General features: G+C 43.0%; 1 protein-coding gene across 1 annotated transcript in view; it reads right to left on the bottom strand.

The window, feature by feature from the left end:
* The window catches only part of LIMK1 (LIM domain kinase 1), a 39,638-nt gene extending 23,415 nt beyond the window's left edge, over positions 1-16,223 (bottom strand). The window contains exons 1-7 of the mRNA XM_084599392.1: positions 16,145-16,223; positions 15,946-16,042; positions 13,395-13,530; positions 12,916-13,025; positions 11,698-11,956; positions 6,957-7,097; positions 1,714-1,814 (exon numbers count right to left, since the gene is read on the bottom strand). Coding sequence (XP_084455518.1) covers positions 1,714-1,814; positions 6,957-7,097; positions 11,698-11,956; positions 12,916-13,025; positions 13,395-13,530; positions 15,946-16,042; positions 16,145-16,178 — 878 coding nt within the window. The 5' untranslated portion in view covers positions 16,179-16,223. The remainder of the gene's footprint in view (positions 1-1,713; positions 1,815-6,956; positions 7,098-11,697; positions 11,957-12,915; positions 13,026-13,394; positions 13,531-15,945; positions 16,043-16,144) is intronic.
* Between the last annotated feature and the right edge of the window lie 4 nt (positions 16,224-16,227).

Raw genomic sequence — 16,227 nt, 5'->3', positions numbered from 1 at the left:
GCCAGCACGACCAATGGTCGCCTATCACCGTAGTGTGGGTTTTTAGACCCCGTGACGCCAATGGAACTGATCGGCAAACGGCCGCCCGATCTGTTTTGGTCAGACCGCAATCGGAGGCCGAGCGAGAAATTGACATCCGAAGAGTTAACGGCTTGAACGACTGCGCTTGTCTGTAGCTTAAATGTGTTATAAAAAGGAAAACAAGCGGCTACTCTTTTATATGTTCCCCCTTCTCATCAGCAATGATCTTGGCCAGAAATATTAGTCGGCGCCGAACTACCAGCCCGTTCCGCGACGAGTAGGCCTAGCGCGAGTATGCGGGGTTCAGGTCCAGAGTTTCAGCAATTACGGAGCGCGTTCACAAGCTTCAGCGGTTGCATGCGGCCATAGAGTGTAGTTCTGGCAATAGTGACCCCAAATCGACAACTGCTTATATCACAAAGCGCGTGCACATTGAGCGGGAAGCGTCGATGTAACCTTGTTTGGCGAGCGCTAGCCGGCAGCTGTCGGCGTTGCTGGTGGGTAAACAAACACGCTGGGGGCACAGTCTTAATCCGCGAATCAGCACATTCCTGCAGGAGTTTAGGACTCACACACTAAATACTAAATGGTGCACGTTTACTGTGTTTACGTTGAAGCACTCACGAGACGTCATTTGGATAAAAAGTTGGTCGAAGTCGCGCGCGCGGCTGCGGGGGAGGCGAGACGCAGAGATGGTGGCAGATGGGAGGCTCTTGTTCGGTGCGGACAATGAAGCACATTCGAATCGCATTGAGTTTTGAAATGATGGGACTGAAATGGTGGTGGCGGCGCATGCTTTCGTGGGCTAACCGTGGCCAGATTGAATATATTTTTGCAAAAAAAAAATTCTTTACCAGCCGAAAATAATTAAGTTTGACTAACACGCGCATATAACAGCATGTCAAGGGTACCACTTTGTTTAAAACTTTTGTCTGCTTCTCTAATGTCGTAAGGTATGCTCTCGCGTCAACGTATGCTTGTTTGGGATTTCCTCTTAGTTTTGGACCGAAAGAGCGACGGCCAATACCTCAGCAACAGAACGCTAACCCCTCTCCCCTTTCACTGCGCACACGGCAGAAAGAAACGTTAGATATGCGCCTTTTTTATATGCAGGAGCATTTTGTTGCCAAACAAGCTAACTCTAATAACATAAGAATAATATGGTTCTAATTGTATGCTTAAATAATACAGCATGAGGCCATCGATTTTGGCCTCCTCGACAATCTTAGACGAAGCCCAAAACAAGTCCAAGGGTCACTAAGGTCGCAGATTATAGTGAAGGCTTGTTAAAAAAAAAAAAAAAAAATATGCAAATAAAATATTTTTGCTAAAAAAAAAAAAAAAAGCTCTCAGTGACCACCGTCCACAGCATGCAAGCACAGCCGACACCGCGAATAGCAGACGAAATGGGGATGAGATCTCGTGATGTCAGCGGCTAATGGTTGCCAGACCAGAAAGCCGATTTCGATAATAATAATAAAAATTCATTTTAAAACTATCTACTGCACGGAATGAGTTCAAATTTCGAGGATTTATAATCTAACGTGTGTGAAGTGAAACGCAATAATCAGTTTATGTTCAAATATTAGCTGTCATGACCCCTTTAATTCTAAGGCTGAAGTCACAGCCTCCTGGGGTGTACACCACTGGGTCTATGTTGCACTTTTAATAAATGCAAGAACCCCAACTTACCTGACTAGCAGACGAGGAAGGGATGAAGAGCGCTCCCTGCCACCACTCGACCTCTTTAGTTGACGTGATCTCAAGCCACTTGTGCCTACACTCCCTTCGTCCTGCAATATATTTCATTTCCAACGACAATTAATTTCCTGCCCTTTGCCCAAGCTGCTTTTGTTAACTGCTATCTGTGATACACAAAATATTTCACAGCATGTGCAGACTTTTGAACTCAGCTGAAATGAGGGAAGGAGGGGGGGAGGGGTTATATCGCTCATGAATTATATCTTATTAATGTGCTATAATTTCTTTTGGTAGAGCAGAATGTAAAACAAAAAAGAAAGTGTGCCCAGCAACGCAAGCGAGCAAGTATTCAAGAACTCTAGCATACGATACAATTCATCCCTAATGAACATATTGAACTCGAAAAAAATAGCTAAATATCCCATAATGACAATTCTCTACTGTTTACAAAATATGTTAAGCCCACGTTAGTGACTCTCTCCTTCGAGCAACATGTTGCCCACCAGCATGCTGGCAGTGCTAGACCAAAGCAGCCAAGCAGAAGGGTCTTGTCCTGTTGTCAGTGCACTATATGTAGGATTTCTTCTTAAAATGAATGCATAGCTGGTTTCTGTAATGCCTTTGGCAGCGAGGCACGCCAAGAGAGGACAACCGCAAAGCTTCAGTGAGGTTTGGCTTCACCGCATGACAGCAATGTTGTGTAGAAAATGAGCAATACCCTCATCCCACAGGCATTTCAAATGCCCTCAAACCGACAGTCTAATAACTCAAACGCCTTTAACTGCTGCAACACAGACATTTCCAATTGCCATGAGTCAATATTCAAATGAGACAACGAAGCAGCTTGGAATTCTACAGAGATCTTGAAGACCTTCGAGCGGCTGCAGCATGCTTCTCAGATGCAAAGTACTCGTAAAAACACACTGCCAGATAAAATCTGAGCATGAAATTATTGCAAACTTATGGACTCTTAATACAACTTATTTTCCAGGGAAAAAAAAAAAAAAAGATACAGTACTGGCTTTGAAGTACTAGAGCAATTGCAATATCATTGTTGCCAGCGACAAAATCATCACCAGCTTCCCGCTATGTGCACGGGCCCCATACAGCTTCTCCAAAGCCATGAAATTAATTTGAATACTGAATAATGAGTTCGAACGTGAATGAGAATCTCGAAGGCTCTTGGCTCACAGCCTTTGAAAACAGCCATGTGACATAGGTATAAGAGACCGAAAGCCACCATTAAGCACACCCCACATTCACCTTGTCTGTGGTTCTGCTGAGCTATCATTGCCAGCAAGGGCCTAAGACCCATGCAGCTAGCCCATCTCCAATGATCGTGAGACCGCTGTTAAGAGAAGCATCATTTGAAGGCGTGCATAAGACCATTCGGTATGCTGACCGTTCCACTGACTGGGATTTAAATAAACAAGGACACTAGGATAAGCAAAAGAAATATTCAAAGGAGCCTTGTTATTTCAACCATTAATTTCCACCATCCTGAGGCTGCCAACAAATGCCACATTTAGGCGCATGCATCACTCACTCACACAGTTTCAGACACTGTTTTGCACTCATTGGTTTTTTAGTTTTATTCCGGAATGACATCACAAAGTTTTAATGCCTACGCATTCCTTTTCCTTACGCATTCACATGCTTGAGTTTGCTGAACCATCACATTTTAATAACGCTTCACCGCAGTAACTGAATGGTCCCTGCGGTGAAGCATAAGCTTGCTGCAGAGCAGCTTTTTGTCCTCGCTCCCTGCATTTTTCAGTAAAAAAAAATTCTCAATAAAGATGGAATTGAATTGAATTGAATCCTCAAAAAGCAGCAGAGCCATTTGTGAAAAGGCACAACTACTGTTGCATCACACTGAGAAAAGGGCAGCAGAGGCACGATTTTGAGCAATCCTTCAATATTCTCAACAGTGTATTAAAGCAAAGTGATCGAGAAAACCGAAAAATTGCCGTCGTCGCTTAGTTTTCATCTTAAGCGTACAAAAAACCGTATTTCAAATGTTCATTAGATAAAATTACTGTGATGCAAATGACTTTCAGCAGTTTCTGAGGGGCCGAAAATGATATTGATGAAAATGAAAATGAAAATGATGATCTGCTTTACTCTTACAAAAGGAAATTATTTTAAATAATATCGAAGCTAAAAGTTTGACCCTTGGTATTTTCATCGACTTTACCAAAGCTTTCGACCTTCTTAATCATGAAATACTACTCTGTAAACTTGAAAGCTATGGTGTCCGTGGTCTTTCCCTCCAACTCATTCGTTCTTATTTAAACATGCGCCAGCAGGTCGTTTCGGTCGATAATCATAAGTCTAGCTCCCTTCTCATTGAATGTATATGCTCTTTAATGTATATGCTAACGACCTTCCGATCATAGCTTATCATACAAGTTGTATTCAGTACGCTGACGACACAAGTTTTTTTCTTAGAGGATCTTCTGCCGATGAACTAATCAATAGTGCAAATCTGGTTCTTTGTGCTCTCCACAAATGGTCCACAGCTAATGGTTTGGTAGTTAACTCTAACAAGACCAAAGCAGTCTTTTTTCGTCCCCTTAGCCAGGATATTATATTACAGTAAACAGTACTCTGCATCTAGAAAATAACATTATTGAAATTGTAGACAAGTTCAAATCACTCGGTATTGTATTCGACTCTCGCATGAGGTGGTCTGACCATATATTGTATATTGAAAGCAAGCTCACTAGATCTGTTGGTTTTCTCTCGAGACTGCGCAACGAATTTTCCTCAAAGCATAAGCTCCTTATTTATCACGCTTTAATTCAATCTCACATAAACTGCTGTCACCTCGTTTGGGGTACAACATCCAAAACAAATCTAAACATCATACTCGGTCTCCAAAAGAAGGCAATTAGACTGATCGCTGGTGCATGCTACACTGCCCATACAGAAACATTATTTCCGAAATATAGGATTCGTGTGCATGCCATGTTTGAGTATCGTCTATTTCACTGCCTTAAATTGTCACCTCAATGCTTAACTGACTTCTTGAAGAATATATCTGGACTTAAGCCTTACGAGAAACCCTTTCACACCAGAAGTAAACAAATATGGGACGTTCCTCGAACGAGGACGTTATACGGTAACCAGAGCCTTCGTTTTACTTTACCATGCATATTAAATCATTATAGCATACACAACCCAAACATCTTTACCGCGTCAATTAAGGACTTTAAGCTATATTTTATCAATTCCGCACTGTCTCTCTGTACTTTCCGTTCCTTGCCTTAAACATTATTACAAGAATAGTCACTTCATTTTCATTACGTTCTGCCATATTTCGTGCATACTGTTACACTATTGAGGATCGTTAATTTACTGTGCTGTTTTTTTAACTTGCTGTTTCATTTGTATATATGTGCTCTTTCTGTGCTTCAAAATTTTCATGTTATATATGTATATCTTCGCCTTAACGTCACACGTCCTGTTGCTCTGCCATTACTGGGCCTCGGGCATCTCTCAAGCTATCGCTGTAGCTTTTCGCCCGAGGCCCATTTCCTGTATATTACTGGAAATAAATTTTTTTCAATTTTTTTTTCAATTCAATATGAACATTTTTCTTGGCGCAGGCATGATGCACTACGCAGCAGAGTAGGCGACGAAACACAGGAGAGGCACACAATACACACATACACAGAAACAAGGACAATGTATTGTGTGCCTCTCCTGTGTTTCGTCGCCTACTCTGCTGCGTGGTGCATCATGTCGTCTGACCAACTAGCCCGACTTTCAACGGTAGTATATTTCCATTAAAGGCCAAACAAATTACTAATACTTTACTATATAACTAATCCATTGTATTTAGGCTCAGTTGCATTTGAAAAGAACCTCTTTCTCAAAGCAATGGAGCAAATGTCCGAATAGGCGCAATGATCGGGGCGAGAACATCTTTGGTGCAAACCCACCTGTTTAGGAGGAGGGACCGAGCTGGTCAGGAAACGTTGAGTTGAAAATAAACGGTTGGTGTCTGTATTTCTCTTTTGTTATGTCAAAATAAAAGTGTTCTTACACTCAATGCTTAACGGTTCGTTGGCTGGTTTATAGGATTTAACGTCCCAAAGCGACTCAGGTTATCAGAGAAGCCATAAACGAGGGATCCAAAAATTTTGATCACCTGGGGTTCTGCACCTGCACTGACATCGCACAGCACGTGGGCACCTTTCTTTTCACCCCCATCGAAAAGCTGCGGCAGCCAGGATTAAATTCCCACATCATTGGGCACAGCAGTCAAGTGCCTTAACTACTGCAGCACCGCGGTGGCGACTCGATGCTTAACGAGTACTCAGCACAATCAAGACTGAATGCTTCCATTTCTGTGAATGCAAGTTGCGACCAAATACATTTATTTTGCTTAGTAGAATAGTTTTGCATCACGCTCACTGGGAAAAAAATTATGCTAATCCTTGTAGCATGCACAATTCTGTTCCATTGGATGGCTTAGCAGCCCTCGAGGAACGCCCTTTACACTACAAACTTATTTTCTACTCTCAGATTTAGTAACCATAGAATAATACCTATGTTTTCCCGAAAGCAAATATTCACGCATACAACATGCATCTACACAGCTTACTTCCAACTATCACCTTATACTGTTGCAGCTAAAATTAATGACTCAAAGGGATTGATCTGAGGGAAAAAACTTTTCGTCTTCATCAAAAACTGCCTCCAAACCCACGTAGGTCCACATTGCAACGAAAAGCACATTTTCCAGAAAACTCGCACTGTACTGCACTACTGAATCATTTGTATGCCATGGCATTGCTGCTATTGGTACAAGTTTTCCAAATAATTCTGCAGCATTTATAATTGATATAGGGTGCAATCAGACAGCCCGCTTCACGTCACAATTGTTTTCAGGTCCCAATACAGTCCCACATTCCTTTCAAAGTGCACTCATTGCATCGCGTTCTTCTTGAGTAGTCACATTTCTGTATTTACACAAATTAACTGAGTGAGTGCAATACTAAATAGTACCAGCTTGAGATTGCCAATGCAAACACAACTTCTCCAGCTGGTTTCCAACCGATGCCGTAGTGCCTCCAGCAACGAATGCAATGAAAAGGCTGCTCACTGAATCGGGCTCTGCATAATTCGAATAAATTCTCAGTCCTTTTCAAGTTCAAATTACCGGGAAGTCAACCGCATTCTGCTGGGAATTTAGGCATTTGAGACATCTTGTGCTGCGTACATACCTTTTTTTTGTACCGCCTTTCCTTGTCACTCAGAGCTTTCCTCCTTGGAGGACACAACAGGGCACACCTGGAGACAGTGCTGGGGTCATGCTCAATAGTCAGCTGCAACACTTTGTTTGTCGACTTGATCAGCTCCTCAACCTGAAAACAAAGGGCTGTCTTGTAATAACAAAACGAAACTGCGTCTCCAGGATGGCTACAAGGTTTACCAGAAATATCCCAAAGTGCTACACTTTGCGTCATTCTCTTTGAAGTGAAAAGCTTCACTACGAGGGTCGGAGCCGAGCTTTGCGGTTGCCGTATGCCACGACCGAGTGACGTGACAGCCAAGGCCAGCTGTGCAGCCCCCTCGCCAAGCTCTGCCGGCATTGCCTAGCAACGCTTAAGAGGTGTGCGACTCCTCCTCATTAAAAAAAAAAATTAGTCTCCATCCAGGAATCGAACCTCCATCCCTTGGATCCCCAGCCGAGCGGTATACTGCTGTGCCACGCCACGGGTTGTAAAACACTCTTCACAATTCCGCTTGTCTACCGTAAGGATGATAGCGGGATACCGCGAGTGGCAGATACTGCGATTGACGCGCAATTTGAAAGTACCAAAGACTAAAATAGTTAAGTCACTCAATCAGGGTGACGTTACGGATGTGACGTCATCCATCTTCCGTCAGCTATGAGGACCAAGCGTGAATGAGTGCACTCCAATGCCGCCGGGCGGCGCTTCTTGACTTCCGCGAGTGACAGATGCTGCGTCTTTCCTTTCCTGTAAACGAATTATAGAACGCCGGTGAACTTAGACGCGCTCGACATGGAAGCCAAGGAGAGTTTAGCTGCTGGCAAACAGCGCAGAGGACTGGAGAAATTAACTCCTTCTGATCCCGAGGTAGTCACTGCTTTTCGCTACGTATATCCAGGCAAAGCAGAGCTAAGCCATCTTTCATTTTTCTTTTCATTTTAACATGGACTCAAAGTAGCAGAGCAGAGAAATTCAGATAAAATCTTTTGAAGAAAATATGGTAGGGCACATTGGCAAATAAATAGTTTTTACTTCATTACACAATAATAATACACAATTTAGGGAGCGAAACAGTGCAGCAGTGAATGCAGACCACTGCCCCAATTGGCGTCAAATGGCGTGAAACCTGATATTCATAAATAGCAGGTGAGAATTCGTTTACTGCTGTTTTCCATTGTTTTTTCACTAACTTATACACAGGGTGTTCCATCTAAGATGGATCAAGATTAAAAAAAGAAACCTAAGCGTTCTACCTGAACTGAAATCAAGCGAGCGTTGCTAAGAGCCGTGTATAGTACCCACTGGTAATTTTTTTCCGTTCAGCTTACTAAAACAATTAGTAGACATAAATTACCATCTTAAATACCACTTTAAGCCCTCAGGCGTGAATCAGAAAAATTTCAAGCGCCACGAAAATAGTCCGACCCAGGTGTTATAAGCGAGGAAGCCTCAGCATAGCCCCTTTCCACAAAAGGCCTGCAAAGTTTAAAAATTCGTGAAAGCGAGCTCCGTGTGCCTGTGTGCGCCATGATTACAGCACTCTCATCTGCGACTTGGTAGAACACTGCTGAATTCTCCCCTTCTGCACTGCTCACGACAGAACTTCACTTTGTGGAATGCGGGCAACGCGCCTTTCTATTGAGTAGGCTAACGCTGCTGGTGGTTATCTCCAAGCCAGCGGAAGCACAAAGCTCTGCTGTGCTGTGCTCATTTCAAGATGCGATTCCCACAACAAAAATAAAACCCTATTATACTGCTAGCTCAAGGGCATTTGGGTCTCCCAAACCCTCAAGGACGTGCCCATTTCATGTGTGCCACCAATGCTTGAGCCGCCGCTCCGTTATTTCAATTGAATTCCACTGTTGTGGTTCGCTAGACTGGCAAAAGCCAAGCATTGTGGCCAGTGCTCTGAAGCTACTGCTGTTGCTGGATCCATCCTGAGGGTCATAAGACAATGCGCCGGGAGTGTCAGATGTGAGGTTGCCCGTTTCTGAGGGCGGGCTCTATAGGCTAGCACATTCCAATTTAAAATTCCTGATGGTTTTGACAGAGCTAAAACGAGGAGAAACCAGCTCCCACAACTGGACTTTTAACTGAGCTTTTGTGCTGCACGCACTGCAAGGCCTAGCGTAAGCTTCTCTGTTGTGTTGTGTTTTTTGCCACTTAGGCAACTAAGACCATCTTAGGCCAAACACAAGGTTGCTGAGCTTCTTTTTTGTGAGTGAAAGTGAAAAGCGTTTAGGAAATTACGGCTTATTCACGATCCCTAATTCTTTAAGAAAACTAAAAGGCGATGAAATTTCAACAAATGGGTTGTCTCCTAACAGTAAGCTGGGGTGGAATGGGATGTGTTTATTGTAGAATGGAGTAAAAAATTTTTTTCATAACTATTCAAGTTCTGTGAACGAGATAAAAAATTGGTTCACAATGAGCTCAACTCCACATTTTTCGCATGGAGTTTTTTGCTCTTTTGTGAGTAAAAAATTGTGCGTCATGTGTCTATGTCCAAAATGAAGATGGTACAAAATTACTTCACTGAAATGCTCTTTTTATGTGCATTAATTTATTTCTTATTTTATTCTTATTTTTAGCTTATTTTTTTCTTTATTAATCTATTTATTCTGCCATTTATCTCTCAAGCTTCTTTGTATTAACCTGATGCAATCTTTGTAGGGGGATGTGTATTTCCTTGTTTCAAGCATTTGCAGAAGAGTCAGCTCTCTCATTACCATCTATCCCGATATGGCTAGGAACCCAGCATGATATTATGGTTTGGCCTTGTGTTGCAACTGTTTCTAAGTCGTGAATGATGTTTCCCCCTATAGGCTCAACTGAAATTTTAGGATGCAATGCCGTAAGGAGACTTAATGAATTGGTCTATATTATGCACTTTTCACGGTTCTGTTCCTTAATTTTGTGTACAGCTACATAAACAGCATAACATAGCAGTAAATACAGTTAAATAGCCTTATTACTTTCTCCCGGTTGCCTTGCATAACAGCACATCCAACATAAGTGGCTGTTTAACCATCTGTAAAAAATTTGGTTTAGTTCATATATATTTCTCTCGCAGTGCTAGGTATTCTTGCAATATGTGTTCATGTGGTGATTGCTCTTTTCACAAGTCTGTCAGTGAGAGGTCATATGTAGCAGGAAAGCTGTACCAGGGTGGCAACGAATAGTGCCTCTGGGCAACATTTGGAAGTGTGTCCAGTATTCCTTAATCTTGGCATATTTCTTCAAAGCAGAGTAGTAAGGGCATGGGGTTTGTTAATGAACAGTGTTCTGGACGTGCACTTTATAGCTATGAGGTAACAGAGATGTTTTGGTAGAGATCTTATTTTGAGTATGTATGCACATGTAAGCATCATCCTCCCGTATGCAAGGGATGGTTCATTTGTTTCTACATGGATGCTTTTAATGGGGAATGTTCTGTAGGCACTATTAGAGAGATGCAAACCAAGGTTATGTATTGGGTCTAATCGCTTTAGATATGATGGTCTCGCAAAACCATATACAATGCAACCGTAATCAAAACTGGAGCACACAACAGAGCAGGAGATGCATAAAAGGCATGTTCAGTCAGATCCGCAGTGTAGTGTAAGCTTCTTTTTCACTAACCAGCATCGTTAGCGCTGCTAGTTCTGGCCTCCAGCCAGAGTGCGACGAAAGAGGCGCTATAGTTTCATCGGCCCTATCGCAGATTTAGCATGCCACTGTGTCCCCCTACTCCATGAATTTTGCCCTGAAGAGTCTTGCACAGCAGCACGCTGCCCCTCGAGTCGCCACAGAAGGGCTATATTTCTATCACAATTTTCCCTGGCGGTACATTTCTGGGGCTGGATTTTGTCGCAAGTCATTCACCATCCCCAAGCTAGCTCATCATACCATCATACGCATCAAAGTCATGCTAGGTGACTAAGGTTTCCAACATCAAGATACATAAAAACAGGTGCGTGTAATGATTGAAAAATCTGGAAAAAAAAATATTCTAAGGCACTTCAATCAAGTGTTCCATTGTGTTTTTCATTGGATGCTTAAAATTCAGTGTTCTGCCCCGCTAACATGCTTGAGTTGGTGTAATGTCCAGAGGGCATCATGTCATACAAGAATCAATTGAAGAGACAAAATGTGAAGAGCAAACAGCAAAGCATAACACTTTCTTAGTGGAAACTCAAAATCATGCTGATGACACCCCATGTAACTAACAGCCAAGGTCACACTGCTGAGCTGACCAATGTAATACACATACTACAAATTTGGTTTAGTTTTCATGTTTTAAGGTTCCAAAGTGACTCAAGCTATGAGAGACGCCTTAGTGGAGGGCTACGGAGTAGTTTCGACCACCTGAGGTTCTTTAATGTACTCTGTAACATCGCACAGCTCACGGGCACCTTGCTTTTCAATTCCATCGAAAAGTGGCCAGTGCAGCCACACACAAGAGGGGTCACAACTGCAATGAACACGATTCTAACAATTAATGACCAAACCTGAGGAACTCAGCATGAATAACATGCTTGTGTATGAGCGCAGGACATTAAGCTTATACATAAAGTGGCCTGCGAATTTCACGTTAGCTACCTTCTCGTAAGCCTGTCAAGTGTGCATGTTACACAAGAGTGACAGTAGCATAGAACTCTCTGAGCCAAACCATTTGATTCAATTTCTGTCCACCTTGCAAGCCAAGCACACCTGTACACAATTTCAATAAGCTCTTGCTTCTCCCCACCTCTTCGAGCGATTGGCTGCCAAGGGGTGTGCCATTGACTTCAAGGATCTTGTCACCAATGTGAAGTGCCATGAGGTCCGGGCTGACATCGAGGTCTGCAATGTGAACACCGTGGCGACCAAGACATGGGGAGCCAAGCTTGATGCTTCGTGCACCTCCGCTTGCAGGAATCTCGAGCAGCTGAATGCTGTGTGGCTGCTGGCCACCCAGGACTTTGCGCTGGCTCAATGGCTGCATGTGATGCCGGTAGCAGGGCCCGCTGAAATAGTGCAAAGCATGCACAAATCATTTATCCTTTACCCCCCCAAAAAATGGTATAGTATGGCATATGAGGTTTAAGGCCCGAGAGCAACAATGGGCCATGAGGGATGCCATAAAAAAGGGTGCCACATTATCTTTGATCACCTCGGGTTCTTTAACGTACCCTAACATTGCAAAGTACATGGGCACCTTGCATTTAACCTCCATCACAGCACGGCAGTTGCAGCTGTGATCAAACCAGTGGGCTCAGCAGTCAAGTACCCTAGGGCCTAACCACTGAGCCACCACAGCTTACTAAAGAGACCAAAAAAGGGTTTTCATATGGAGATGCAAGGAACTTCGTCGGACCCCGCCATACTTTCATTCGAGCAACCAATGCATCAAATTATAAGACTTCTAATACATATCGAATTTGATCATGTGAAAGAACAAACAAAAATCAACAAAGGCATTCCGGTGCCATGTTACTTTTTTCTCATTTACAAATCCTCTACTGCTTTGGCCAAAGCCATGGCCTGCAGATGTACTATAGTACTCGCCACGGCTTGCAACACGCATCAGGTGCTACAAGCCTACACTGTGGAGTAATGCAAGCTAGGTGCTAATGCAAATTCTATATGAGCCCACTTGTCTGGAGCTGTGCAGTGTAGCACATTCATCGCTGTCACGTGCAAATCAGGACAAGATGGCCACTAGAGTGTTGCAATTCATACTGAGCACAACTGTGCATATAAATAAATAAATATGTAAATAAATAAATTTGGCAAGAGCATTCCAATTAAACAAGAACTAAACATATATCCTCAAGGGTCCTAACTAAGGATGAGTAGCTCTACCGTTGCACCTAGTTACATTAGCTGGATAGTAGCTTGAAAGCTATGCCTCTACATTTCAGTCTTCTTGTGCAGTCATAGTACACGAAACAGAACACATAGTAAACTTGCTGGCATCACTTACCAATAAAGCTTGGAGCGCTCCACTAAAGCATATGCATCTCCATCGCCAATAAACGCATTACAACTTGCACAGCAGAAGCACTCTGGATGAAATTTGTGGTCTCCCGCAACCTAGAAGATGTAAGCATAAAGAATTTATGCGCCCAAAATCCAGTCGCACTTATATGAAAACTTTACTTTTGTCACTTTAAAAGCCAGGCTTTTAGGATCACTCTCTAGACAATCGAAAATAAAGTGGACCTTCCTGCCACTATTGCTAGTAGCTGGTTGACAGCAGCAGTAAAGGAGTATTTAAGATACAATCACGCATCCTGCAAATCTGATATCATGATTGCTTCAGGACTACAGGGATTTGGTGTAGTAACACTGCAAATGCCTTAAGGGTTGCAAGTTTCCAAAAGCAAACAAAAATAAAACCAGTGAGAAAGATGGCAAAAAAAAAATGGAGATATTTCCCCATTCAAAATTCATGAAGCTTACCATGACGGGTCCAGTAATAATTTCAGAGCAATTCTGGCAGGCTTCGCCGTAATTAGACAAGTAGTCACTCTTGCAGAACAGCATCCCATCCTTCTCAAAGTACCAACAGCTCAAGGAAGCATCACACACGGAGCACCTGCAATCACAGCAAAGCACTGCCACGTGAGGTATGGCCACCAACCTGAATTTAGAGAACTGCAGCTGGCTCGGACTTTCAACAGGCAGATCGTATAGGAGATAAGAACAGACAAACAAATAGTGACCCGCCTTACACATGTAAGCCCGCAGCCCTACAGCAAGAGAAGTTGATAGGTACCTGAGGAGCAGTTTGAGCAAAAACTTCACCCTTCAGTGCTTTATAAGAAGCATAAGAAGCAAGCAAGAAGTGGCTGCAAGCTTCCACTCAGCTAAGGTACAAATAGCTAAGAGCATCAATACTCAGATATACAAGCATAACAAAAGGTAGAGGGGAAGTTGACGACACCACGCGTGACATCTGCATGACTCATCTGCAGCTGCCAACCTGTACAACAGCCTTTTATACTTTGCTTCGTTTGAAACATAACTGACAGATGTTTTGGCCCAGTCAAATGTTTCACAAGTGCAAGTTAATGTGCAGTGCAAGACAAAAAAAAAAAATTATAAGCTCTGCTCTATTTTGTATCTACCAAGCACCAACAAGTATCTTTCTTTTCCACAAAACAAAATTTGTTTTCAAAAAAATTAATTTGGAATGCATTCTTGCATCCACAATCTTTGGAAAAGACTTTCGGTAAAAGGGCACTTCTTCCATTGCCACATATACACACATCAGCAATGCCCAGTCACTACCTTGGCACCATAACGGGTTACAAAAGGCAGACTGCATACTACTGTTCTGATGAGTACAGTGATAGGTTTTCAGCTGTCTTTTAGAGGCTCAATAAAACAGAAAATGCACTCTAGTGCCTCCTCCACATGCACAAGAAACATGTTTTTTTATCAATACTGCGCAGAGATCAACCACCATTACTTTTCGATGATTGTGATGAGCCAACGACCACTCCCTGCGACAGATGCCTGCCAACAATCTTTCACGCTAGAATAAAAGTGTATTTTGGAGCACAACAATGAAAGGGACAGTGAATTCCATATATCGCAAAAGAAACTTGAGCTCATCCTGTCTTTCTCTATGTTGTATTTTTTTAGCAATTCCTAATGGCTTTACAAAAGCTCAATGAAACCTCTGAATCTCCGATACTTAGAAAATTGGCAGTCCTTAATGTATTTGAGTAGGTACGAAAAAAAAAAAGTAAAAAAAAAAGGCAGAACTTGCAAATCATTTGCAAATTTCTTGGGCAGGCTAAATGGGGCTTTTGCGCATGGCAACAAGGCAATGCTTGTAAAACCGTACGATGTGCTTCGTCAGCAGTTACTAGCGTTTGTACAAGCAACTTTCGGTCTACATACCACAATACTGCAGAGCCAACATAGTTGCAAGTTGAACAAGTAAGCAAAAATCGAGCATGAAAACTAAGAGGCGAGAGACTCGACGGTTGTGAGTACGTGATTCGCGACACAAAACTCACGCTCAAGTTCCAAACTCTGTTCAAAGCCTGCAACTGACGAGCAATCTGACATCGCGATAAGCTTCGTACTGCTGCACTGTGCGCGAAGAATTTGCGCCAAAGGTAGAATAAAACGAACCAGAATGCTGAGCAACACAGTGACGAAGAACGGGATATCCCATTCAACTCGAGTGGCATGCGTACTACGCAAAGAATTCAGCGAACGACGGAGCAACAGTTCCGACCCCCATGAGGGAGGAGTGGCGCGCCGCACATTCGCATACGCGGAGCCAATACATCGGCAACCGCCTGATGAGAGCACACTTCAAATCGATACAGATGCGATGAGTCAGAGAAACCCACTGAGTCTTCAGCAGCGCGTATACACACAACCACACAAACAAAGCTGTCCGTTTATACACTCGAATACGAGCAGCGCAGAGGCTGAAGGACTACTGCCGCACTATGCATTTGGGCCAACGCTGGAGGATATGCAGGTCGGCGGAACTTATGCGCTAGGTTGCGGAACCAAAGCACATGTGACACAGGGAGATAACAGGCTTACCCTTCTCTAGGAATGCAAATAGTAGAAGTACCAGCAAACCCTCAAAACACGGAGGTGGCCTTGTGTGCAATGACAGAAAGACATCGATTAAGGTTACGACTGGAAAGCTTCCTGAAGTGTAGAACTTCAATATGGTAGAGATTATGGCTCAAAATTCCGCAAAGGCGTTCAATGGTTCAGCACCATAAAACGACTGCCTTAAAATAAGACTCAAAGTTTAATAGTAAACAAGAACTAAGACAATTAACTTGATACATTCCTTGTTGACGCGGTGTGTGCGCAGATTTAAAATGAAAACAAAAATAAAAGACGCAGTCTGAAACTTTCCCTCGCACCCGGTATGCGAAACAGTCACATCAGTAAAACACAGCAAATACACTAATGTAATATCAGCAGCTAATTAGAGTACAACAAAATAAGCAACAGACAGGTATCTCACCTGAAACAATCGGTATGCCACACCGTGTGAAGCGCCTGCAGATACTCGTCGTCCTCAATCACATTTAGACAGCTTGCACAAGTCAACGGTAGCTCTTCTGTCAAGTTGAAATTCCATCGTTATCCAGTGTTAGTGAAGCGGGTTAGCCGGTGTTAGTTAGGCACTGGTGGTTATTTCAGAAGCAATTCTAGATATTAACCTGACGCCTCCTCCATGTCAGACACCAGACACATTTTCTGTCACTATGCGCATGCGTGCTGCGCGATGCGCGGAAGTGAGCGA

Source organism: Amblyomma maculatum, chromosome 3 (genome assembly GCF_055883805.1).
Source record: "Amblyomma maculatum isolate TAMU_Amacu chromosome 3, ASM5588380v1, whole genome shotgun sequence".
NCBI lineage: Eukaryota > Metazoa > Arthropoda > Arachnida > Ixodida > Ixodidae > Amblyomma > Amblyomma maculatum.
This window is presented reverse-complemented; position numbering and strand designations above follow the sequence as displayed.